Raw genomic sequence first — 26,778 nt, 5'->3', positions numbered from 1 at the left:
TCCCCTCGCGGGCTTCACAGTGAAGGTATCCGCGTGCGCTTGCCACGCTTCGGGCTCGGTGGCTCGCTGCGCTCGCCACACTATTATATTCTCACACCACGCCCTATATATATTCTCAAATCACCTACAATGCAGAAAGGGTCTCAGGAAGACAATCATTTGAAATACATTTTTGCGAAGATCTTTTTGCCAAGTTTATGTCAAAGAATAAGGGGAACACATCTTTCAGGTAATGTTTTAAATAAATCTAGGCGACTACAGAAAATTTCAAGCAGTGATTTCTGCAAAAGGTGTTACCAAGCACTGCTGACAGGGTGCCAAAAGTTCTGTACAAGCCAAACTGCATCCTTTAATTATGGTCTGTCGGTCCTTTAGACTAAATACTGTATACAGAAGGTGGTCGTGTTTTTTTGATTAAAAGAGAAATCTGCGTTTACCAGGAGTGACCAAATATTAGCATACAATATATTAGTAGGTTATTGCACTCTGGCCTGGTGTATAATAAAATCAAAGACCTGTTGACAACGGACGTGAAGAGTTTGTTCTTTACAGCCTGGAGGAGGTCAGAGTGCAGGAGATTTTGACACAGGCAGAATGTACACCTATTGCAGGTGCAGAGGCAGCGTAGTCGGGCGTGACTGCGGAGACACACAGAAGATACATGTTCAGAATGTGCCGAGTGTACACAGCTTTCTACATGTATATAGGGCAAATGTGTCCCTGCTACATCCAATGAGCACTGTGTTTTCCAATAATGCACCTGAAGAATAATTAATGTACTGTTCAGTCATTTATTAACACATTTAGAACGTTTAACCAAATTTTCTTATACAAGGACACAAAAAAAATTTAAAGGACAACTAAACCCAAAGACACAAATGTTTATAAGAGCAGCATGTGAGTAAGGTGCATGCTGTGGTTTCGTATGGGTACACACTAGATTTTTGGTATGATTTATAATATTCTGACGGATTGGAACGACAAATCATTCCCATCATTCAGTGTGTAAGAACTAACGTGCACTTCCTGTTATGTCTTGAGGTTGGTCATGCATGTAGCACAATCTAATATCTATGATTTTCAGCAAATCGTCCAATGTGTACGCACTACCTAAATATAAACGTGATCTATCGCTAATAACCCAAGGACGCACAATATAACGTTTGGTCGTTTGTAAGATTGCACAGTATATATGCACTATATCATTTGTCCAGGAAAAGTAAAATATGGATGACCACGAAGTCTGCATTTGGTCTAATGTGTACCCAGCTTACTTTCCACTGCAATCTAACAGTGTGCTGGATTATTTGCCTATGTTTCCACCATAAACTGTAACAACTACAGTTAGTTATCTGCAAAGCATTATATGTCTTTAATCAAAAGTGTTATTTGGGATACGGACCATTATCCAACATCTGGCTTCTTAACTAAAGGTGCCCCGCCCCATACATGGTACAATATTTCCATGCGTTTTGCACTAGATCGCGATGCGATTAATTTGCATGCAGTTTGTGTGCAATGCGATCCAAAGCTACTTCAAAAAGCACGGGCTGCACAGACTTTATTTGCTGTGCGATGGGATGACCATGGGAGCGTGCATCGCACAGCACCCTCGCACCATGTATTGGCACCTTTAGAATAAGCAATTTTTTGAAAACTGGCCATTTTCTCTAAAACCCCAACATTGGGGAGCAAAATAAAGTAATCTGATAATCTACAGAGTATCTAGGGTTTTCAAATGCTTTTCTTTAAAAGTAAAACACGCGCTACAGTTGCTGCCAGCATCATTCCCGTTTTCACTGAATTGCGCTCTCTCTGTAACTGTGTGCCAGAATTCAGTTGTAGTCATCTAACAATCCTGACACCGGAATGCCGAAACTGTTTAGAGGACCGGCACCGCTGAATTCCCCATTGCACAGTCCTGACTGCTGGCATCCCAATCGTAAGTATGCTGGTGTGAGTTAGGGATGGACCGCAGGGGTGGGGTATTTAGGTTTAGTTACTATGCATGGGGGAGGGGAATTGAGAAGGATTGGGGGGGGGGGGGTGTTTAGGCATCAGGTAGGGAGAGGGGTAGTATACTTACATAGCAGCTGCCAGGATACTAACTAGCGGGACCATGCTGATGGTCTTTTGAGTGCCGGTAATGTGTATAACACCCAGCTGTACAGGTGTATGCACGTACTGTACATCAAACCTCTTCCCTTAAACAGCCCTTCTAGTCATTACCGGCTGGCATTAACTTTTTCCATTAAACGGCTTACAATGTGAAAAGAAAGCACAAGCTTTTGCAGCTTAAAATGACTTTGCATGCGGCATGCCTATAGTCCATGTTCCACAGTGGCTGTATCTTCAAACAAAGTGCTATACTATAGTGTTTTCTGGTTTTCTTATTCCTTTCCCAGAATGGAACGGGAAAATAACCAAAAACAAACATTGTTTGAACAGATCATTACATTGCTTTCCCGGATCTCATCTAGTAGAACATAGAGAAGACATGCATTTTACATCAATTACACAAAATGCTGTTTTTAAATAAAGATATTTGGTATTTGTGGAGTATCACAGCTCCCACGACCTTGATCGCATGCTGATCCTATGATAAAAAAAATCGCATGGCATCGCATACGATCAAATCGCATGCGATGCGATCGCACCCGATTTTGCACTGAAATGCATCAAAATGCATTGAAATGTGTAGTAAACATGTGAAATGCCCCCAAATGCCATTTTTCATAGTGTACCACCCCCACTATCAAAGCGAGCGCATCGAGCCCCGCGAGGGGGCGCGGATACCTTCACAGCTATACGCATCCCCTCGCGGGCTTCACAGGTATCCGCGTCCGCTCGCCATGCTTCGGGCTCGGTGGCTCGCCACACTTTCTATTCTCAACTCCACGCCGACGTGGATAGTGGGGGTAAGAAAAGGTCGTAGGACGCGTACCGCTGCGCTCGCCACGCTTCGGGTTGGCGTTGATATTGGGGGTGGTACACAGTGAAAAAATGACAGTTGGGGGTCAATTAACATGTTTCATACTAATTTTAATGCATTTGGATGCATTTAAGATCAAAAACGTATGCCATCGTATGGCATCCGATGCCATACGATTTTTGACCAAAAATGCTGAAAAATCAGTAAAATAAGGAATTTGGTACTTACCGATAATTCCCTTTCTCCGAGGCAGCAGGGGACACTGCAGTACTGACGTATGAGATAGAGTGGGTGCGTAGGAGGAGTCGGCACTTAAGTGAAAATTTCGTCTGTGGCTGGCTCCTCCCCCCTCTATCTCCCTCCAGACACCAGTCTTAAAAAACGTGACCGAGAGAGGAAGGGGACAGGCAAAGTAGAACCACAGACTGTAAACCAAGAATATTAGGTAAACCCTTCAACCAACAGACATGCATACATGAAACCAAACAATACTGATAAATAATTCAATTTGTCAAAATATAGAACTAGCAGGACCCCCCAAACAATCATGGCAGGAACGGTACTGCTAAAAAATAACCAAAGCGCTGGGTGGGCGTGCAGTGTCCCCTGCTGCCTCGGAGAAAGGGAATTATCGGTAAGTACCAAATTCCTTATTTCTCCTACCGCAGCAGGGGACACTGCAGTACTGACGTATGAGATGATACCAAAGCCACTACACCCGGGAGGGCGAGCGCTGAGGATCCTGTAAGACAGCTCTGCCAAATGAAGAATCTTCTCTGGCAAACCTATCAAACTTGTAAAATTTAGCAAAGGTGTTGGAGCCTACCCACGTGGCGGCTCTACAAACCTGAGTCAGTGACACTCCCCTGGCAGCCGCCCAGGAAGTACTGACCGATCTGGTAGAATGGGCAGAAACATTTGGAGGAACCTGAATGCAGGCTTTTGCATACGCCTCCTTAATAGTAAGGCACAACCACCTGGCCAGAGTCTGCTTTGACGCTGGCCAACCCTTCTTTTCTGCCCCAAACAAAACAAATAAAGAATCCGTCTTCCGAAAAGAAGCAGTCCTATCCACATAGATGCGTAAAGCTCTTACAACATCCAAACTTTCAGACGACCCAGACAAGGCCGGAACCACGATCGGCTGGTTCACGTGAAAGGAAGAGACTACCTTGGGAAGGAATTTAGGATTAGTCCTTAGCTCTGCACGGTCTCTGTGAAAAACCAAAAACGGAGGACGGCAAAGCAGAGCCCCCAGCTCTGACACTCTTCTGGCTGACGCCAATGCCAAGAGCATCAGAGTCTTCCATGTTAACCATTTCAAGTCCACTGAATCCAGAGGTTCAAAAGACTCAGATTTGAGAAACTCCAACAGGATCCCCAAATCCCAAGGCTCAGTCGGAGGAACATACGGAGACTGCAACCGTAAAGCTCCCTTCAAAAAGGTCTGCACCTCCGAAATGAGTGCCAATTTTCTGTTGAAAAATACAGACAAGGCGGAAATTTGGACCTTAATAGAACCTAACCGAAGGCCCTTATCCAGCCCTGTTTGAAGAAATTCCAAAAGGCGAGGTAGCTGAAAAACCGCTCTCTCCACCTTCTTCCTCTGACACCATGCCACATAAGATTTCCAAATCCGGTGATAATGCTTGGAAGTTACCTCCTTCCTAGCCCTGAGCATGGTGGGAATTACTGTCACTGGAACACCCCGCCTTTTTAACAGGTCGGCTTCAACAGCCACGCCGTCAAACGTAGCTGCGTCAAGCCTGGGTAGTCGAACGGTCCTTGCTGCAACAGATCCTCCCTGAGAGGAAGACGCCACGGAGCATCGGCCTGAAGAAGCTTCAAGTCCGAGTACCAAGCCCTTCTCGGCCAATCTGGGGCTATTAGTATCGCTGAAGCTGACCCTCTTTTTATCCGTTTGAGTACCTGTGCTAACAAGGGAAACGGAGGGAAGATGTAGATGAGGTCGAAATTCCAATGAATCGAGAATGCATCCACCGCCCAGGCTCCCGGATCTTTCGATCTGGCACAGTAAAGAGGAAGTTGGTGATTCAGTCTGGACGCCATCATGTCGATCTGAGGCGTCCCCCACCTCCGTGTGATGAGCTGGAAAGCATCCGGATTTAAAGACCATTCTCCTGGATGGAAATCCTGGCGACTTAGGTAATCCGCCTGCCAGTTCTCCACTCCCGGCAGGAAGACTGCTGTGAGATTTGACGCATAAGCTTCTGCCCATTGCAAAATCGGACGAACCTCCTTCATTGCTGCCCTGCTCTTCGTCCCGCCCTGACGGTTTATATAAGCAACCGCGGTCGCATTGTCGGACTGGATCATTATCGGCAGACCCTTGAGCAGGTCTTGGGCCTGAAGGAGTGCCAACCTGATGGCCCTGAGCTCCAGAATGTTGATCGATAACTTGGCCTCCTGGACAGACCAACGGCCCTGAAAAGTATAACCCTGGGTCACAGCTCCCCAACCTCTCAGGCTGGCATCCGTCGTCAGAATAGTCCAAATGCATGGCCTGAAACTTCGACCCTTCAAAAGATGAGAAGTTGACAGCCACCAGTTCAGAGACAGCCGCGCTTCCCTTGAAAGACGGATTCTCTTGTGGATCTCCAAATGGGATCCCGACCACTGGGACAGAAGATTTTCTTGAAAAGTCCTTGTGTGAAAACGACCATATGGTAGAGCCTCGAAAGAGGCTACCATCATACCCAGTAGACGCGTGCAAGTGTGTGCTGACACCCTTCGTAACGACAAAACAAGTCTCACCATCCCTTGAATTGCTCGCACCTTGTCCAAAGGAAGCGAGACAGTCTCGTTTTCTGTATCCAAGATGAGTCCCAGGAACTTTAACTTCCTTGATGGTGTCAGATGAGATTTCTTGAGGTTTAGAATCCAACCATGGTCTACCAAGAATTTGCAAGCTACCATGGCGTGTTCTATCAGCTTCTCCCGACTTGGCGCTTTGATTAGCAAATCGTCCAAATACGGAATAATTGTTATTCCTTGGAGCCTGAGAGCTGCAATCATACATGCCATGATCTTTGTAAAGACTCTGGGAGCTGAAGACAGGCCAAAAGGAAGAGCCTGAAACTGGTAGTGGCAATCGTCTATCGCAAACCTCAGAAAACATTGATGGGGTTCCCAAATTGGCACGTGCAGGTATGCATCCTTGATGTCTAACGACATCAAGAATTCTCCCTTTTCTAGAGATGCCACCACGGACCGGATGGACTCCATCTTGAACCGCTGATAACAGATATGGAGGTTTAAATCCTTTAAATTTAGGATAGGCCGCACCGAGCCGTCCGGCTTGGGCACCACAAAGACGCTGGAATAGAAACCTCTGCCCTGCTGTGAAGCCGGGACTGACACCACTACTCTTGCGTCTAAAAGACCCTGGATGGATCCACGCAGAGCCTGACTTTCCTCCTCTTTCCTTGGCAGACCTATCCGAAAAAATCTTGAGGGGGGGGTCGACGCGAATTGCAGTTTGTATCCCTGGGAAATGCTGTCCAGAGCCCAAGCATCGCTGCAATGGGATCTCCAGATTTCTGCAAACTGCAACAGACGCGCGCCCACAATGGAATCCCCCACGTGGGCTGCGAGACCGTCATGCCACTGGCTTGTCAGTGGCCTTGGGATCTGGCCTGCGGGCAGTGGCGGGTGCAGTAGGGGCCACTCTGGCACCTCTTCCTCTACGGCCTCTGAAGGAAGAGAAGCCCCCTCTTGTCTTACCTCTGAAACCTGATGTACCACGAAAGGCCCGAAAGGAAGGCGCCACAAACTGGCGCTTGGGAGGCGGAGCTGCGGAAGGTAAAAATGCAGACTTACCCCCCGTAGCCTGGGCGATAAGTTTGTCCAGTTCCGCACCAAACAATACATCACCTGAAAAAGGCAGAGCCTCGACTGCCTTTTTAATTTCAGCCTCAGCCTGCCACGGCCGCAACCAAACGGCCCTCCTGGCCACCACAGCTGAAGCCGAAACCTTAGCTCCAAGAGACGCCACATCTGCAGACGCTTCCCCTATATAAGTAGAAGCATCCCTGATAAACTCAGCCAAGGACAATAAATCCTCCTTAGGACTGTCCTGCTCCAAACCAGACACCAGCTGAGAAGCCCATACCTCCATGGCCCGAGCCACCCAGGCAGAGGCCAGCGCTGGTCTCAACAAAACCCCCGCTGTGGAGAAAATAGTTTTTAAGGTAGTATCTAACCGCCGATCTGGCGCCTCCTTTAAGCCGACCGCCCCCGGCACTGGCAGAGTCGACTTCTTAGAAAGTCTAGAAAGGGACACATCTGGTGATGGCGGAGCCTCCCATTTTTCCCTGGATTCAGGGGAGAAGGGATAGAGAGATTTAATACGAGAGGAAATTTGAAATTTCTTATCCGGAACCTTCCATATATCTAACAGCGGGTTATCCAGCTCAGCCGAGTCTGGAAAATACACTGGCGTCTTCTGTACCCGACCAAAGATAGAAATCTGAGGCGGGGCCCGAGTCTCTTCTAGATTTAAAGTAGACCTAACGGCCCTGATAAGACCGTCCACTCCCTGAGCGTCCTCTTCATCCAAAAACTCCTGAGGAGATTCCTGAACCTGTGGCGTAACATACTCGCCATCCTCTAAATCCTCTAGCCCATCATCATCATCTGCATGATGAGGGATAGCCAAGGACACCCCTGCCTTCCTCTTGGCAGCTAACTGTGAAGTCGGCATCCTCTGTGAAGTGCCAGCCAGCGACTGAGACAGAGAATCCACAGAAGAAATAAGTGTCCTGGCCCAAACAGGCTCTGCTGCAGCCATGCTAGAAAGCTGAGACTGCATCAACTCCCTGTCCTTCCTAGAGGCCACCAATTCAGCAGTAAGATTAGCTAACACACTGTGAATAGGATCCACAGCAGACTGAGAAGCCTGAGGGACAGCTGCAGCCTTTGATAAATCATAGCAGGGAGCACAGAGTGAAACACCCTTCATGTGCTGAGTATATTGCCCCTTGCAGCTCTTACAAGCATACAGCTTAACAGCTGCCTTGGAAGAAGTACCTTTCCCAGCCATAACTGTACAGGTGACCCAGTATATATAAAGACACACAGGCTCACCCACAGGCACACACACACCAAAAAACACCCCTTATAGACCAGTCTCCCCAAAGAGAAAGCCTAGAGTCTGGGTGTCAACAGGGAGAGAGGAGCCACAAACCCTCCCAATGCGTGTGTGTGTAAAAGAAACCTCCGCTACTTACAGTACCCCTGTAGAACGCGGAGGACAGCGCTGAAAAGAAGACTGCCGGAAAGTAAACCAGCCTGCAGACTTGTCAATAGCAGCAGTCACCTCTCCTAATGGCGTCCGCGCGGAAGAAGTACCTCCCACAAGCCACCTCTTCCCGCGCCCGCCGGAGACTGATGACGTCATCGTCGCGCCGACGCCACGACGATGCTGCCCGGCCAGCGCGCTCTCTCTGGCCGCCCCCTGTATGGTGCAACGCACCTTGCTCTGGATGAGGGGGAACACCGCCGTGGACCCGTAACGCTAGCCGCAAGCAGCTGCGGCGGGTCCCCGGAGCCGATGCTCCGGTGGCTGGGTACTGGAAGGTAGCTGCACGCAGTACCGACCAGACCCTCCAGAGCCTCCCACGAAGCAGGCACCCTGTTCAGGGATGCCTGTGTCACTAAAAACTTGCAAAATAAACAAACACAAATAAAAACCTAGTCTCCTGAGGAGACCTTGCCGAGGATACCGACTCCTCCGGCACTTTTTTAAGACTGGTGTCTGGAGGGAGATAGAGGGGGGAGGAGCCAGCCACAGACGAAATTTTCACTTAAGTGCCGACTCCTCCTACGCACCCACTCTATCTCATACGTCAGTACTGCAGTGTCCCCTGCTGCGGTAGGAGAAAATCACATTGCATCGTATGCCACTACATATGCCATACGATGGGAGCCGTGATACTCCACAAGTACCAGATATTTTTATACTGTATTATACCAGAGGTTTCAAAACAAGGTCCTCATGGGCACCCTAATAGTCCAGGTTTTATGTATGTCCATGGCTGAGCACAGATGGTTAAATCAAATTGACTGAGGTACTAGTAAAGTCACCTGTGGCCAAGCATGGATAAAACCTGGAGCATTAGTGTGCCTTGAGGACAGCATTTGGGAACCTCTATATACACTAAAACAATTGATCCGTAAACCTTCCTCTGCCAGATGGCAATGGAACAATACAGAAGCACTAGCAGCTGGTGACTACAGGGATCTATTACAGCAGTGTTTCCCATCCTCAGGGCGCATGAACCTTCCAGGGGGTATATTTACAAAAGGATGATTTTCATCAATTTCAATCAATGTTATATTGCTCTTAAATTGATTTTGGGATTCCAGGGCTAAAACACACATTTACGAACATTTACAAATAAATATAAGAAAATCATCTTTTAGTAAATATGTATTTTGCCACTGGAAGCTGCAGCCAGTCATTGATTAAAAAAAATCGATCAAACTCTGTCTTAAAAATCCGCTAGCTATGCTCTGTGCACATTTTTCCTATTGGAACCTGCAGAGTGGTAAAACTGAACAGATCCACAGGTATTGCTAATTATTTCACTTGGGATACAAATGAGATCTGTACAACATGAAATGCTAGTAGTCACTGTGAACTGGAGGTTTGGAACATTGTTACACAGATTAACAGATTCCTGGATAAAATCTTGCTACTTTTTGTTTACATATTTACATAGCGATACATAATACATCTTCAGATTTTATTATTGCAAAACATATTGTGAAGACATTTGCTCATTATTAAACCTGTGACTGTACACATATAGCACTAGGTCAATGATAGCACTTTGACCAAAAAGCCAGGTCCAACCCAGGTTTCTGGACACGGTTCCTAGCAAACTCAGGCTCTGTTTACAGTGCACCTTGGACCCGGGTCATCCCCTTTTATACTGCCCCAGATGGTGTAATGGTTAGCATTACTGCCTCACAGCGCTGAGGTCATGGGTTTGATTCCCACCATGGCCCTAACTGTGCGGAGTTTGTATATTCTCCCTGTACTTGCGTAGGTTTATTCCGGGTACTCCGGTTCCCTTCCACAATCCAAAAATATACTGGTAGGCTAATTGGCTCCCAACAAATTAACCCTAGAATGTATGTGTATCCGTGTACATGTGGTAGGGAATATAGATTGTAAGCTCCACTGGGGCGGGGACTGATGTGAATGTTCTGATGTGAATATTCTCTGTAAAGCGATGCGGAATATGTGTGCACTATATAAGAAACTGTTAATAAATAAGTAATAAAATAAATACTGAACCCGGGTGTGCCCTTCAGGTCACTCACAGACACACGGACCTCTGCATAAACAGCCAACCAGTAGCTTTTAAGGGTATCCTGGGTCGCATAGCGCATGTCAAGATTTTAACACTACACTGTTACCTAGGTCCAACCCGGTAGCTATTTTTTCAAGAATCTCAAGCTGTGACCTGGGTAGACAGGGCAATATCCCAGGTTATTGCAGCAATGGAGAGGGGTATTAATCACATCAGTCAAGGCACTATTAAAGAATTGAGATTTACCATAAAGCAAAGGCCTGCACAATTTGTTTCATTAGCCTAATAACATACTGTAAGCAGCTTCTGTGACAAATGTGATACAAAAAGATTATAGACAGGAAACAATTCTTACCCTAAAACACGGTTACATATAGGGTACATACTGCATAAATTATATTTCAGGTTTAGTCGTCCTTTAATTAAAATTGTGCATGGATGTAGTGGCTGTGTAAGACATACTCTTAATTACAAGATGAGGTTTTCTGCACTAGAACACAGAGAAGCTGCAGAAAGTACATGCAAGAATATCAAATATCACCACTATAGAATTGAGTGGGAGGATCAGACAATAGGTCTTGGGAGAAGTACATGCACGTGACAGCCGAGAGGACAGGCCGCAAGCTATAATAAAGGGCCATGCAACAAACCACATACATCTGTGATTGGCTTATAACACCACAGCTGTCTATTTGGCCAGTAGCAGCAGCACCTGTGTTATTGAAAGGGTTATATCCTTCCTCCACATACTAACAGCAGAATAAAAACTTCTAAGGAAAAAGCAGGAATTGTAATACAACTTTAACGCAAGTTGTGCAGTCCTCATTTTTATGGGCTTAGTGCGACCACCTTTTATTTCTACCCCCAAGCCTGTGTATGTGTAGTGTAAAGAATACATGCAGTATGATGATTGAAATCCTCTGCTCAGACTGTCATTTATTTAAGAGTCTGCGGTTTCACATTACTGCTAAAAGGAGAGATTGTTGATTCAAGCCAGAAACTCACTCTCCAAAACAGGATTTTTTAGCTTGTTCCCCTATACCTGATAGGAGCTAATGAAAAAAAATAAAAGGCTAGCACTGCTCATAAACTGTATGGAATATATTCCAGTGTTGAGCGAGCCGGCGGACACTTAGCGGTGACTGAAGGAGCAATTCAAGTGTTGCTCTGTTTGGGCGGGCTCAGCCACCGGCACCAACATTACTGTTCTGTTTTTCAATCATTTTGACAGGCTGTTAACTACTCAGTTATGGTTAAACAAGCCCCACACAATATGATAAAGAAGAAAGAACTAAGAGAAGGAAAGAACAGCTGTTCATCTGAAACCTCTGCTGTAAACTAAAAATAAGAAAGGGAGAGACCCAGCAACCTGTCTGTGTCCAAGTTCTTAATTGCCAGTTCCTAGGGATCTAACCACAACCAAACTGGCTACTGAAAGGTGGGTACACACAGTAATATTTCTCTGCTGTCCAATCTGTCGGGGGGGGGGGGGGGGGGGTTTACAAATATCCAGTAATATATGGGAGCAAACGAAAGTTGACCATATTTGAGGATAAATCTGTAAGGCTACATCAACACATGGCGTTTTAACAGGATGCAGTTGAACAGGATCCTGTCCAGGATGCGGCTTCTTGTGTCTACACATTGTATTTTAGAACAATTTGGTATGCTTGTGCATTTATCCTCTTGAGTAAGCATCCTGCTAAACAGCTCCTGTTTGACTGCGTCCTGCTGAAACACAATGGGCCTTATTCTAGTTCACTCTTTCTGACAAACTCCTTCTTAGATGGACAAAACCATGTGCACTGCAGGGGGGCAGATGTAACTTGTGCAGAGAGAATTAGATTTGGGTGGGGTTTTACTTCAAAGTGAGATCTATATTGCAGTGTAAAAATAAAGCAGCCAGTATTTACCCTGCACAGAAACAAAATAACTCACCCAAATCTAATTCTCTCTGCACATTTTACATCTGCCCCCCTGCAGTGCACATGGTTTTGTCCCGCATGGTCCTCCGACCAGAGTGTCAATATATTGATGAGCAATATTAAGCCAATATTGTTCAGCGATCATATTGCTCCCTGTGTACGGAGATTACGCTCCTGGCAGCCATCTACTTTAGGGCACGAAGGTCACAGCCACTATATTCCAATGTTACCCAAATAGAGGACTAAGAAACATCACTTTTAGTCTTCTACATTGCAGCAGTACCTTTAGGTCAAAAGCACTGAGCTACACCATGCATTTACACACATTCTATTTGTACATAAGAGATTTCTATTAATTCCTGCGTAACAGATGTTAAAAAACTGCAGAGAGGATATACTATACTTATACAGAGAACAAACAAAAAGGACTACAGTATACAGAACTAGATCTTTGTAGCAAGGGATTCCATGTTTCAGGGAAAGCGGCCATTAAAAGCTGCAACCTTTCATTATTTCTTTCAGTATCTTGAATTTTTTTTTATTTGAATTAAAATTAGATTACTTACAAGCTAGCATTTGTTATAAACCCTATAAGACCCTTTTTTTTTTAAATCACCTGTGAGCCATTTCCAGACATAAATTAACAAGCTAACAGGTAACAGGCAGTGGCGCAACTATAAATTTTGCTCCCCCCTGCCAAAAAGTATGTGCCCCCCTCCCCCCCCCCCCCAGGCTCCTCTCCAGGGTGTGACGTGATGATGTCACACACATAACGGAGAAGCGGAGCATGCACTGCTGCTTCCCTTGTCTCTGGCGCATCCCAGGCCCCCTAGCATGCCCATCCGCCTGCCCATCCTGTACACAGTAGCCAATAGCTGGCTCTGTGTACAGTCAATTGAATCAGTGGAGGGATTTGTCATCTCTGCCATGGCCGCACCCCTGCTGTGGCTGACTCGCCTCCAGTGCTCAGTCAGTGGGCAGCAGCATGTCGGTGCGTCGAGCGGGTGCCGGCGCCCACACAGACCCCACCGCTGCTTGCTCCCCCAAGCGGCTGCTGTCCCTGCCTATATGAGCTTCCTACAGTGTGAACATAGAAGTCATGAAATGTGAAGGAAAAAGGGGAAGATAAGTTCCACATGTATTTGTAGTGCCTGTTCCCTGGCCTACCACATGACTGCCTGTTACCAGTGGCGTAACTACTGTAAGGCAGCCCGCCCCTGGGTAGGCCAGGGAACAGGCACTACAAATACATGTGGAACTTATCTTCCCCTTTTTCCTACACATTTTATGACTGCTATGTTCACACTGTAGTAAGCTCATATAGGCAGGGACTTCTGTATTCCTTATTGCAGTGTATGCTACCGAATATGTCAGCAATCTATAAATACTTAAACTAATTAGCAGTCATCAATAGGAGCGAATCTGAGGGAGTAGTACATTAGCGAAGGAATTTGCACTTAAATACAAGACATTTATCTTTGTTTTGCACCTTTTCCACCTAGAGGTGGAAGAATATGCAAGATTCCCTTTACATTGTACCCGCTCTGGTTTATGATCAATACCATTCTACGACAGATACAACAGTTTATAGTTGGTGCAAAAATAAGAGATTAGATGTTTACGCGACATCAGTTACTCAGGAAAAGATGCTGAACATTCCAGACCAGGGAGTGTATGGGAACCCCAAACTCCTCATTCTTTTGAATAAAGACAATAACTACTGACAAGTTTGGGTAAGTAAGTGATCTTCATCAGAAACATGGAAGATGGTTAAAAATCTTGACTAGGCAATTTATTTTATACATGACCCTATAATTTTGTTATTTTGCCCACACCTGCTCAAAAGTGTACTGAAGGAAATATATGAAGTTTCTTTTTATTTTATGCACTTATAAGTGAGCATTCCCTGAGCTGCCTGTTCTCACATCTCACCCGCCACACAGGGCACGCACTCAGGTTGGAGAACTTCACTGTTGTGGTAATAACTGAGTAAATGGCATCATTAAGATGATCCATGTCCAAAATGCGTGTAGAGTGACTATCTGCCTCCCAAACAAAAATATGTATGCGAAGGAACATGGACAAAGAAAGGGCAAGGACAGGCGGCACATGCTACAGTGACATGACAGCCAGGGAAAAGACATGCATTGGTTATTAAAGGGTAAAAAAAAGAGGAGATACACAGTACTCACGGATACATGGACATTGTGGTCATCTTGATGAAGATCTCCCTGCTGGGGTTGTCCGCAGTGTTACACGTGAAGGCTTGGGGTGGAGGCATCTTGTGCTTTTTACAGAAGTCAGCAGGAGAGATACAGCTCTCCTGCTTTATTTCCCCGAGGTCGGATTTGGCTGCAACTATGAGGCAGGGAGTCCGGCTGTCCATGAAGTGTTGCTGTGCATGGAGGGAGGAGAGTTATGATCAGAGAGAATATATGGGGAACTAAAGAAGGACAGGTCTATAAGAATGTATATAGCACAGGCCTCCTCTTCAGTGGTGCAGCAAAAAGGTAGTCCTCTATCTATGCCTAGATATGCTCTGATACAGGATCGGCTTAGAAGATAGTAGTACACAGTTTACCACTACTCAGTCCAAATCTGATTATATCAAGGCCCGGATATAGACCGAGAACTAGCAGCCAGGCAATTGTAGAAGATAGTTGTCAATTTACTAAGAAGGGGGTTTTATTGAAGATAGGACGTTGTCCAGAGCAACCAATCAGATTATATCTATTATCTTCTAAAAGGAGCTAAGTAGTAAAATCTGATTGGTTGCTAAGGGCAACATACCATCTTTTACAGAACTCCCATCTTCGTATATTTACCTCTAAGAGTTGCAAGACAGATTAAAGCAATATTCAGTCCACTGGAGCATATACGGTTAGAATTTATAGTTCGGAATGGGGAAGGTTACAAACCTTAAATATTCTGGCGCAATATTCAAAGGACTTGGGGTCAGTAATATCATAGACCAAACAAACAACATCACAAGTGGTGTCAGCAGGAGACAAGGCCTCACACTCCGGGACATGATGCAGCTGAAAGACAAGTCCATTAATGTCAGTGAGGAGCAGAATGGAGAGTCACCGACCATAGAGGTGTCCTACACTTCCTAGCGTACAGTGATTACAATCATATTTATAGTTTGTTCCACAAAGTCATTTTCCAAAGTAACAAAAAGTAATAGCCATCAAGGAAAAAATATAGCCCTGTTCTAGGCTGAGAAATCAGAAGCGGTTGCTAGAGAGTCAGAGAGTGGGAAATATGGAGTAAAGTTCCACAGGAACATACCAGCAGATACTTCTCCTGTCCATAGACATACACAGTGTTTATTGCATAGTAAGACTTGTGCTCCTCCCGAATCCTCTTCTGTCTCTGCACGAGAAGAGTAAAGTCACATTTTCACCATAATGTCTTTGAATATTCACTTTTACATATAGAAATCAGCTTTCTCCTTTCCAATAAAACAATCAAAGACAACATACAACAGAGTCATGCACACCCATTCCATCCATTCCATCATTAAGAATGGTGCAGGGATCAGTACAGACATGGGGAAGATTTTATCCCATCCTTACTCTGAGCTCACAGTCTGAACTTACCACCAAGTTCCTCCCTAAATGAGCCTGTAGAATTCCACTTTTCCCGCATCCCTTTGAGCCAATAACGTTACACCTGAACACACTCCTCTGTGTCTGTCTCTTGTGTAGGTCTATTTTCTTATCTCTGGTCACTGAAACAATAGATTGAAGTAAAACTTGAGGACAGAGCACTTGTTCAGTATGTGCATATATGTATGCGTCTGTATGTGCTCTACAATCCGTTGTTGTATAATTAACATTGAAGATATCATGATTTAAGTGTATAATGATTTCAGAGACTAATGCTGGGTACACACCAGAACGATTTGGCCTCAATTCCCCAAATTTCAATACAATTATCCGATACATGTCACCGCTGGTCGTTTGGTCATTTTGGAGATCCTACCTGCTGCAGTCAGGATTTGAAAACGATCCCTTCAACTGGTACAGACCGTGATCAGATCGTGTGCTCCAACAGATAGTATGGTCATGATCATTCTGGTGTATACCCTACATTAGACTTAATAGTAGGTAAAAGAGATGTGTCACTATCGCCAAAAGAGGAAATGGCCAACGTGAAATTCTGGATGATCTCGAGCAGCATTGATTGGCATGTGCTGGCATTGATTGGCATTCTTCTATGGCAGAGGGGAACTGATCCCACAGCATAAGGCTCTGCGCATCACCTGGGCAGGAAAACCACTGGACGTAGGATTGGAAACATGTAGCCTATTCAGATGATTTGAGAATCCAATAGTTTTGAGTGTTAGGCAGGTGTGGAAAAAATGCTGCAAATTAAAAATGCTATCAAAACTAGGTGAATAGTTTTATCAAATAACAAAATGCAAAGTGAATGAACAGGAGAGAAATCTAAATCAAATCAAAATTTGGTGTGACCACAGCATCAATTCTGCTAGGTACATTTGAACACAATTTTTGATGGAAATTGGTAGGTACTGTAAGTTCACCAATCATCTTAGAGAACTAACAACAGATCTTCTGTGGATGTAGGTTTCCTCAAATCCTTCTATATTTTCATGTAATCTCATACAGACTCAATGTTGAGATCAGGACTCTGTGGGGGCCATATAAGCACTACCAGCACTCCTTGTTCTTCTTTACGCTGAAGATAATTCTTAATGACTTTGGATGTAGGTCTTTCTCCATGATGGTTAAGTACCTGCCTGTATTTCCCAGCATTGAGGACACCATTAATCCTACACCTACAGCCAAATATTTCACATTTTGACTCATCAGTCCAGTGAACCTGCTGCTATCACAGTTTCTGTGCATATACAAGCAGTAGATGGGTGTACTTGGGTCCCATTGGCTTCTGGACATCTTCCAATTTTAAAGGGAAGTAAGCATGATAATTTTTTTTTTCTGGTGCGCTAAGGGCTATATTTGTTAACATGTACATTTTATAGAAGCGGAGATGCAGATTCTAGTTAGTATCTTCTAAAGGTGCTAAATAAATGTGAAGTAAAATTTGATTGGTTGCTATGCTATGTATTTTAGTTTCCTTGGATGATCACGGTGTCTGTGGTCCTCTATGTTGCCCGTTTGTTTGTGCTTCTTAAAAAGAGCTCGCACATCTTGAAACCCCAGAATGCTTAGAAATCTTTGCCTTTCTGCTGATTCTGATGACTGTACTGTACTGTACATAAAGAATTTGCAGTGGAATGCAAGGAGAAAGCCACCACCTAGACAGAAAGATAAAACACTGCTTGCTAAATTGTGAGTGAATTTGTGAATGGATTGTTAATCGCAATTCATTTGCAAATCCATATGCAATTCCTGAACCATCGAGCAGTTTTTGCAGTCTGTGAAAATGTGGGCAGGTCTGAGGCTTCCAGTAATCTGTGACTGGGACAGGGTGGATGTGGTCATCGCTGACATCACAGACACTCCTCAAAAATGCCTGGGCATGCCTGTGTTTTTTCAGACACACCCAGAAAACGGCAGATTTCCACCCCCAAACACTGGCTTCCTGTCCGTCAAGCTCCGGCCACATTGCATTTATGGCCCATACCCAGCATTAGTCTCTGACATCATTATACACTTAAATCATGATATCTTCAATGTGAATTATACAACAATAGATTGTAGAGCACACACAGACGCATTCCTTTTGCGCATGTGTGATGCATATGGTACGCATGTGAAGGTGTTCAATAATTGCTCAGTTTGTGATTTCTCTAATTAGCAATCCATGCTGAATCAGGCCCTATAAGCCTACAAAATCACTTATTCCCCTTTCAGACCGCACTTTTTACCTGATATTTTGCCGTTTTAAAATGGTAATTTGTGCAGTCTAATGCTGCTTTCACACCGCAAAACCTGCTTAGACCAGGTATTTAAAACGTTTTTTTTTTTTTTAAACGGGTCAGAGCAAGTTTAACTCCTTTCACATCGCATGTAAATACTTGGTCTAAAGCAGGTTTGCGGTGTGAAAGCAGCTTTACAGTCCCCCACTGGGGTGGAGAATTGTCACTGTTGCCATACATCTGTCCCAATAAAGTACAAAGCCCTCTGTGCAGCACTACCTATTGGTGCCCACCTGAGAAGTCATACCCACAGAACTGCCACCCCCTTTGCCCCCCGGTACCTGGCAGCAGATCCAATGACACCAGGGAGCATCTCAGCAGCTTCAGGGTCCCCGGGCAGCAGGAACGGAGCTGACGTCACGGCAGCTCCGCACTGGTACAGCCCCCGGCGCAGTATAGTAGTCTAGCTGCTGTGCCTGACGTCACGCTAAGGCAGAGTTCCCGGTGGTGGTGACGTCACGATGCACAGACACAGAGACACCATGCTCCGGAGAAGAAGCGGAGCGGTGTGTGTGGTTCCCGGGACCAGAAGTGGTGGCGGGCACCTGAACACAGAGCACCGGCAACAGGAGAGAGAAGTCCGCGATGGAAACTGCGGCAGTGAGTGACAGATGAAGAGGTCCACACTCCAAGACCCGCAGCAAACCCCCCCGGATAGCCCACCCTCCCTACCCCCAAGGGAAGCAGCCTTTCCTACCCCCCCCCCCCCCCCCCCAGACCACAGGCGCATTCCCTTCCCTGCGCTGCCCGGGGGGGGGGGGGGGGAACCGTTTCAGACACACAAAAAAAACGGGTCTGAAACGGGTAGGACCCTCCTTTTTAACCGTTTCCAAAAACCGTTTTTTTGGGGGGAAACGGTAAAATCCCTCTGCACCTTTCAGACCGCAGATATTACTGTTTTGAAACGGTAAAAAAACCGGCAATATAACGGTTAATATGTGCGGTCTGAAAGGGGCATTAAAAGGTGCAGAGTGAATTTACCGGTTCCATTGAACTGGTATTTCTAAACGGTAATAAAGCAGGGTCCTACCCGTTTCAGACCCATTTTTTTTCATCCACTATTTTCTATGGGTTGAAATGGGTTCAGTGTTGTGAAGGAACAAAAACTGCATTGAAATACCATTTAAGGACAAAAACTGCACTGGAATACCGTTTAAAGACATGCGGTGTGAAAGGGGTTTTAGCTGGCAGACCTGTTTTTAGAAACGTTTTAAAATACCTGGTCAAAGCCAGTTTTGCGGTCTGAAAGCAGCATGACACTGTGCAAGGGCACCTAGAATAATTGATGCCGTTTTGAAGGCAAAAGGGTGGTCACACGAACTATTGATTTGAACACTTCTATTTTTTAAAGCATTCTTACTTTGCAGCATTTCTTCCATACCTGCCTAAAACTTTTGCACAGTATGGATAAACAGTCCAGAAAGTACTTTTTTCACATTTTATTATGTTACAGCTTTATTCTAAAATGGAATAAAGTATTTTTCCCCGCAAAATTATACACAAAATACCCCATAATGACAATGTGAAGAAAGTTTGAAAATCACATGTACATAAGTATTCACAGCCTTTGCCATGAAGCTCAAACTTGAGCTTGGGTGCATTCTGTTTCCACTGATCTTCCTTGAGATGTTCCTACAGCTTAATTGGAGTACCCCTGTGGTACATTTAGTTGATTGGACATAATTTGGAAAGGCACACACCTGTCTATATAAGGTCCCACACTTGACAGTGCATGTCAGAGCACACAGCAAGCCTGAAGTTAAATTAATTGTCTGTAGACCTCAGAAACAGGATTGTCTGGAGGTACAAATCTGGGGAAGGGTACAGAAAAATATCTGCTACTTTGAAGGTCCCAATGAGCACAGTGGCACCGATCACCCACAAATGAAAGAAGTTTGGAACCACCAGTACTCTTCCTAGAACTGTCTGGCTGTATAAACTGAGCGATTGGGAGAGAAAGGCCCTAGTCAAGGAGGTGACCAAGAACCCGATGGTCACTGTCAGAGCTGCAGCATTCCTCAGTGGAGAGAGAACTTTCCAGAAGAACAACTATCTCTGCAGCAATCCACCAATACGGCCTGTATAGTAAAGTGGCCAGACTGAAGCCATTTCTTAGAAAAAAAGTACATAGCAGGGATTTGATAAGATTCCAAGGTATAAACAATTATTATGCCCAGTGTAATGTCTGAAAATTTACGTTACCTTGCCACGAGCAGCCTAGAGGTTGTTCCAATTTAAAAGATGTCAGATGAAAACTGATGCAGATCTGGCCATATTCAATATGTCCCATTATGGTGGCGCCCCCTACTATTTCCTTATATATGGCTATTTCATTACTTTTGGTACTTTATTGTACATGTAACAAAGATAGAGAATCCAAAACCCCCTCTTCAACTTGATTTAGTGTAGTGTGATTGCTATGCTGCCAAAGGGTGGGTGTAGAAACTTTTTATTAGAACTAGAACCCTGCTTACTGGCTTTGTCTGTATTCAGTGCATTTTTATGGCCCAATGGTGGACGTACCTGGAGATCCAAATGACATGCCTGTTATGTCGGATCATCCCGAGACAATACTACAGTGAGTGCATACCAAGAGCTTAAAAATAGAAAAAAAATGAACAAAACAAAAAAAATAGATGCCAGGCTGACTAGCAGATTGGCAAACATTACCTGGCTCCCGAGGGCACTTAAGGTCCATACACATTGGGTGATTTTGCCCAGCGTGTATGGACAGTGAATAAAATCACTGGGCTGAAAATCACTAAGTGCATACACACAGAGCTATTTTCGCCATTTTAGCTTTTTTCCCATGGGTGGACGACTTTCAATAGCAGGACACGCAGATGAGCGGCAGTGGCCAGCGATGATGCATCAGCACTCACAGCAAATCGCTGCCCCATACACACTGGACAGTTTTTGAGCTGAAAGCGACTCAAAAAAGACAAAACTGAGCTGCTTTCAGCTCAAAGTTGCCTAGTATGTATGGGCTTTTAGATAAAACAGACACTTCCAGACGGTCCAATGTATAGGAGTGGGAGCAGCATAGTTCAAAATGGCTTTAGTTTTTACAGTGTCAGGTTCCACTGGCCATTATCTATACACCAGTGTTCGCCCTCTGAATGAAGGACAAATTAAATTGGTTGTATATATTAGAGATCTGTACCAACATTTTTTGCCTAGGTACCAGGACACTCCATCCACTTATCAAAATCCAATATTTCAGTCCTAGACTACCACTGTATGGGTCAGGGCTGGGCAACACCGGCCCTCCAGATGTTAGTGAACTACACATCCCAGAATGCTTTGCATTAGTTTTGCTATGTGGCCATGCTGAAACTGATGCAAGGCATGCTGGGATGTGTAGTTCATCAACATCTGAAAGGCCGGTGTTGCCCAGCCCTGGTATAGGTTATATATCAATCCATTGTAATCAGTCATATATATGCAGGATGAAATCCAGACTACCTGTGATTGCAGTGGCCTGAGATTCTTGTTCTGTTACAATAGAATAACCCAAATAACCCAGATATTCCAGACACCGCTGAACATCTAAGTAGGTCGTCAACCTGGAGTAAAAGTAGAAGAGAGAAGAATACACCATGTTCATCTCCGCAGTGTAGAAGGTAGACGTTACAGCAGACACATAATGACTAAATAGAGGTTAATGACATTGCTCTGTATGGCCCCATCATTACTAAATATGGAATGCGAGTGTTGACGTTGTAGCCAGAACCAGAACTGGAGCTTAGAATAACTTGCCTTCGCCATCTAAAAGCAGAGTGTTAGTTCTGTTGGAACTAGTTCTGATTTCTAGAATGGGGGAGGTGTTAAGCATCATACGGGGCAACGTCCTGAAGAGGACCTAATCAACAAATGCATCTAGAGGCCCTGATTCAGGGATCATCTCCAGAACAAGACAATGAATCATTTTTAACCAGCTTTATCTGTATCATAGGACTTATTTCAGTGCTGGTCCTGCATTAACTCCATGCATACCGTGTTTCCCCGATAATAAGACACTGTCTTATTTTTTTTTTTCCCTCAAAAAAGACCATAGGTCTTATTTTCGGGGGAGGGCTTATTTTAATAGACCAGTGCTCCATGCCCCAGTGCTCCATGTTACATGCCCCACTGCGACCCATAATTTAATGTATTTAATTACATGCCCCCACCTGTTTGTTTTATTATTACCGTACTTTAACGGTATGTTGACGGCGCTGTGTGGTGAGCAGCAGCCAGCCGCGCGATGTGTGCGGCGTGACGTCACGCCGCGCCTACCGCAATGCATCCCTGGGAACGGGAGCTGCGGTGCTGCAGGTGAGTGAGAGGAGGTGAGCAGAGGGCAGCGGAGGGCAGCGGGGGCTGAGCGGGGGCTACACATATGGGGGATGCGGTTAATTTCCCGGCGGTCGGGATCCCGGCGGTCGGAATCCCGACACTGGAATCCCGAAACTTTCTCCCTCCGTGGGTGTCCACGACACCCATAGAGGGAGAATAAAATAGCGTGCCGAGCGTAGCGAGGCACCGGGCCCGCTGCGTGGCGAGCGCAGCGAGCCCGCAAGGGGGGGCGATCCATGTCCCCCCCTTGTCGGAATTTCGGCGGTCGGGATTCCAGTGTCGGGTTTCCGACCGCCGGGATCCCGACCGCCGGGAAATCATATCGGATCCACATATGGAATACATAAAATTACATGGGGAAAATGATAGGGCTTAATTTCGGGGGAGGGCTTATTTTGGACCAGCGTCCAAAATCTGGGGTAGGGCTTATTATCGGGGTAGGTCTAATTATCGGGGAAAAACGGTAGCATTACAGAGTTATCCTTAATGCACTCTACATGTTGAAAGACAGCACAAATATACTCACGTCCACTGAGACAGGAAACCTTGGTAAGTGATCCATCCCTTCTCATTGGTACATACAGTATTATTGACATCAGGACCCCAGGGCATATAAGGGAAAACTTTAAATAAATCTTTCAGCTCCTCTGGAGATAGGGCACAGTCTCTGTCCTGTCATGGATAAGATAAGACTAGTTCAATCCTTGCTTGAATATAATGTACTAAAAAGGGAACAGATGTCACAGGAAGAATACATTAAGTGGGGAATTTACCAAGATGGGAGTTCTATTTCACATGGGATGTTGCTATGGGCAACCAATCAGATACTATATTATTTTCTAGAAGGTGCTAAATAAATAAGAGGTAGATTCTGATTGGTTGCCCATAGCAACATCCCCTTATTTATTCAGCACCTTCTAGAAAATAATATATAGTATCCAATTGGTTGCCCATAGCAACATCCCATGTGAAATAGAACTCCCATCTTATTACATTTCCCCACAAGCTTCTATAGGTTTGTGTAGGTCAAGATGCAGGAGGATTCGGAGCTTCGACTTGACGCACTGCATGCCATTTATAGTCACAGAATGCATTATGTTGTGGGATAATGCCTCCGCTATATAGATATAGCATGGAGACAATAACGTTACCTGGTCATGTTTGTCAAATATACTTTGCAAGAACAAGTAAGCATGGTGATTCAGCTCTGTTGTACAATCCACAGGAACTTTTAGCCTGAAACATAAGAGATAATGCGAATGACATTGATAATGAAACATTGATTATGATGCAGACCCTACCTCCTGTTATTCAGTCTTCATATATTCTATGACTCGCAATAAACCGCTACATTGTCACGGACTGCCTGTGTAATTTGCCACATTCCTTTGTGACAGACAAGAATTGTGTACCAAAAACACTTTAGAATTTCCTATTTATTTCTGCTCACCCAATATCACAGCTAAAACCTACTGAATGAGAACTTTGCTCAGCTCCCAGCTAAAGGAATAGAGCTTCACTATAATGTAGTAATCTTTCAGGTCATTCAAGCGAGGAGTGGGGTGAGAATATATATATATATATATATATATATATATATATATATATATATATATATATATATATATCCATGGGCAGGTAAGAAGTGAGTGTCAAACATATTTTACTGTCCAATAGCATTTTAGTTACTAACTGACCATTGGAGGGTCTCCTATCCCATACAATGAGACTACTCCTTTTATTTATATCCTGATGGGACACACTTGCGCATAGGCCATATTCTTTTGCCCAAACACATTTTTCTTAAATATAAAAAGGTCTGCATGAATGGTATAATAGTCCATACCCCAATATCATTGGCTTTACATTCGGTTTTGATAAGGAAATTCAAAAATAGAAATTCTGTTAAAATTTTCAATCCATGTGTCTAATGCTCTTGATAATATCAAACACTCATGCTGCTTTCACATTGCTAAATGAAGGTTTGCACCGGGACTTTGAAATGGGTCAGTCTGGGCGCGAACCTTCATTTTGGGATGTTCACATCCCCACAGCAAACTGGCAATAATGCCGGTTCGCTAACATCATCGGTGGCGCAGTGGGGAGTCAGTGCGTCATTGGGGGTGGGGGAGGAGGCAGCGCTGCCTCTTCCATAGAGTGAACAGGAAACGGGTCGCTCGACCCATTTAACCCGTTCACATCACCAAGCAACACGGCAAGGAACCGGTAAGAACTCTATTTCTTGTATTGCCATGTTGTTACCCGTTTAAGGGACACGTTAACCCCTTTCACATCACACTAATTACCGCGTCAATACGGCTTGTACCTGGTAATTAGTTGCGATGTGAAAGGGGTATCAGACAGTACTACCTGATTCAGAGAGTACCTCCAAAGCCAGACTGAAAAGACACTAGAATTTTATACGCAAAACAAACAAACAAAAAAAAATCCAAACAAACAAAAAACAGTGTGAATTTAAAAAAAATAACGCACGTTAACGCAACAACACTTTATCAGCAATTAAAATATTTATAGCCATTAAAGCGGGGAGGTGCAGAGTCTCTGACAGCATTACAGAGACCCTGCATCCCTCCAAAAATGGCTGCTGCCATTAAGACACGCTAGAAGTACTCCGGCAGCTCTAGCGGTTATCTCCATTGATGTGGTGGCCGTTTTTGGATGAGCGTTGGGGATCTAATGCTGTCAAAGACTCACAACGCTGATCCCCCCCCCCCCACCCTCACATGCAATTAAAAGATCTCCCCCCTGGGCAACGAGCATATAACCCCTATAGCAGCAAGCATGTATTCCTCCCCCCCCCCCCCGCAACAAGCATTTGACCCCCTTGGCAACAAGTATAAAATCCCCCCTGGCAACGAGCATGGAACCCTTGGCAATGAGATTGTAGGGAAGTGGCACTTATATGCCCAACATTGCGATTATTTGCAATTAAAAATGTTAATCATTGCCCACCACTAATAAAAATAAAGCTAAACATAAGCATGCAAAATTCAGACCTTAGCTCTGCACTCACAGCAGCATGCTCGCAACATGAAAGGCAAAAGCTGCATCTGGAAAGGACAATTACATACAAGCTAAGCAAATCTTTTTTACTTTTCTCTTGTATACAAACCATGGGATGCAGTCAATTTACAGACCGTCAAAATTCTGACAACCATTGGTAGACAGTCAAAATATCGACATTGTCAAACTGCTGACATTTAAAATGTCGACATGAGTTTTTCATGTGTTTTTTTTTAGAAAAGGACTTGTACTTATGTCACAATCCAAGTGGGCATAGAGTTAGATTATACTAGTATGCCATGCGCATTGATACACTGTGCCCAAAGCATAGTGAGCGCAGCAAGGGGGCACGGTACACTTAAACTGTATCTAGATCAACCTAGATACTCAAAAAAACAAACACACACTGTTTTTTTTCATGTAAATATATGTTAAATGTCGCCATTTTGATCATGTCCACATAATGTCAGCATTTTGAATGTCAGAAATCATACTGAACCCCAAAGCATACACCATACACATTTGAAAGAAATACATTTCATGGAAGATGTAGCAAATAAGGTACGTTACTTGCAAATTTGATCAAAAGGGCTCCCACAAAAAAAAAATTGTATCCTATTGTAATATGCAACGCATTTATGCAATAATAAACTAATGCCAAAACAATATGTGGTTCAGCATAAAGTAACAATACATGTTAATCTACATAATCTCTCAGTAGAGGGTATCCGTTGACTAGGTCAACACCTAATAAAGACTAGATACAAAGATACATATCCACCCTTTCCCCATTCTTTTCGCCAACTTTGGGAACTACAAAAAACTGACACCAAACTTATCCCCTTCCTGACGTTGGTGGTTACAGCAGCAAAAAAGCTTATAATGAAAAATTAAAAAATTAGTTGAGTAAATCATCTCCCTCTCTAGAATCTCTTAGAACTTTCCTAACCTGCACAATGAATTACGAAATATATGATGCTCAGATGCAATCGACCCTACGGCCAACACCAGGAGCAAGGTGGAGCCCACTCCAAGCGGAAGAGCCACCATAATGATGTCAAAAACACCACAATTGAATGCCTCCCAGTAATTACTTAGAAGGGTTTGAGTCCAATGTATTTGTGTGTCAAACTAGAGAATCAGGTTCCAGCATTACCTATGACGTCTATTACTGTAATGTGATGCTATCCTATACCAAGGTGCACTTCCTCTCACATCTATGGTCTGATACAGACCAATTGAAAACCGCACCCCCCCTCCTTCTCTACCCCTTGACCCCCCCACTCCCCCAAACTATATATTTTTACTCTA

At 44.5% G+C, this 26,778-nt stretch overlaps 1 protein-coding gene across 5 annotated transcripts in view; it reads right to left on the bottom strand.

Annotated features, from left to right (window-relative positions):
• Positions 1-26,778, bottom strand: part of RHOT1 (ras homolog family member T1) — a 73,894-nt gene that overhangs the window by 11,474 nt on the left and 35,642 nt on the right. For 2 of the 5 annotated variants that reach the window (XM_083148253.1, XM_083148249.1), the window contains exons 12-19: positions 23,595-23,679; positions 22,970-23,115; positions 21,571-21,671; positions 15,800-15,930; positions 15,489-15,572; positions 15,116-15,235; positions 14,390-14,592; positions 516-638 (exon numbers count right to left, since the gene is read on the bottom strand). In XM_083148253.1, the coding sequence (XP_083004379.1) occupies positions 516-638; positions 14,390-14,592; positions 15,116-15,235; positions 15,489-15,572; positions 15,800-15,930; positions 21,571-21,671; positions 22,970-23,115; positions 23,595-23,679 (993 nt within the window). Of the gene's footprint in view, positions 1-515; positions 639-14,389; positions 14,593-15,115; positions 15,236-15,488; positions 15,573-15,799; positions 15,931-21,570; positions 21,672-22,969; positions 23,116-23,594; positions 23,680-25,460; positions 25,515-26,778 lie in introns of all 5 variants that reach the window. The other 3 variants (XM_083148248.1, XM_083148250.1, XM_083148252.1) reach the window with 3 other exon arrangements.

Source organism: Crinia signifera, chromosome 6, assembly GCF_055691185.1.
Source record: "Crinia signifera chromosome 6, ASM5569118v1, whole genome shotgun sequence".
In the NCBI taxonomy this organism is placed as follows: Eukaryota; Metazoa; Chordata; class Amphibia; order Anura; family Myobatrachidae; genus Crinia; species Crinia signifera.
Note: the sequence above shows the minus strand (reverse complement) of the source record. Positions and strands in the feature narration are given on the sequence as shown.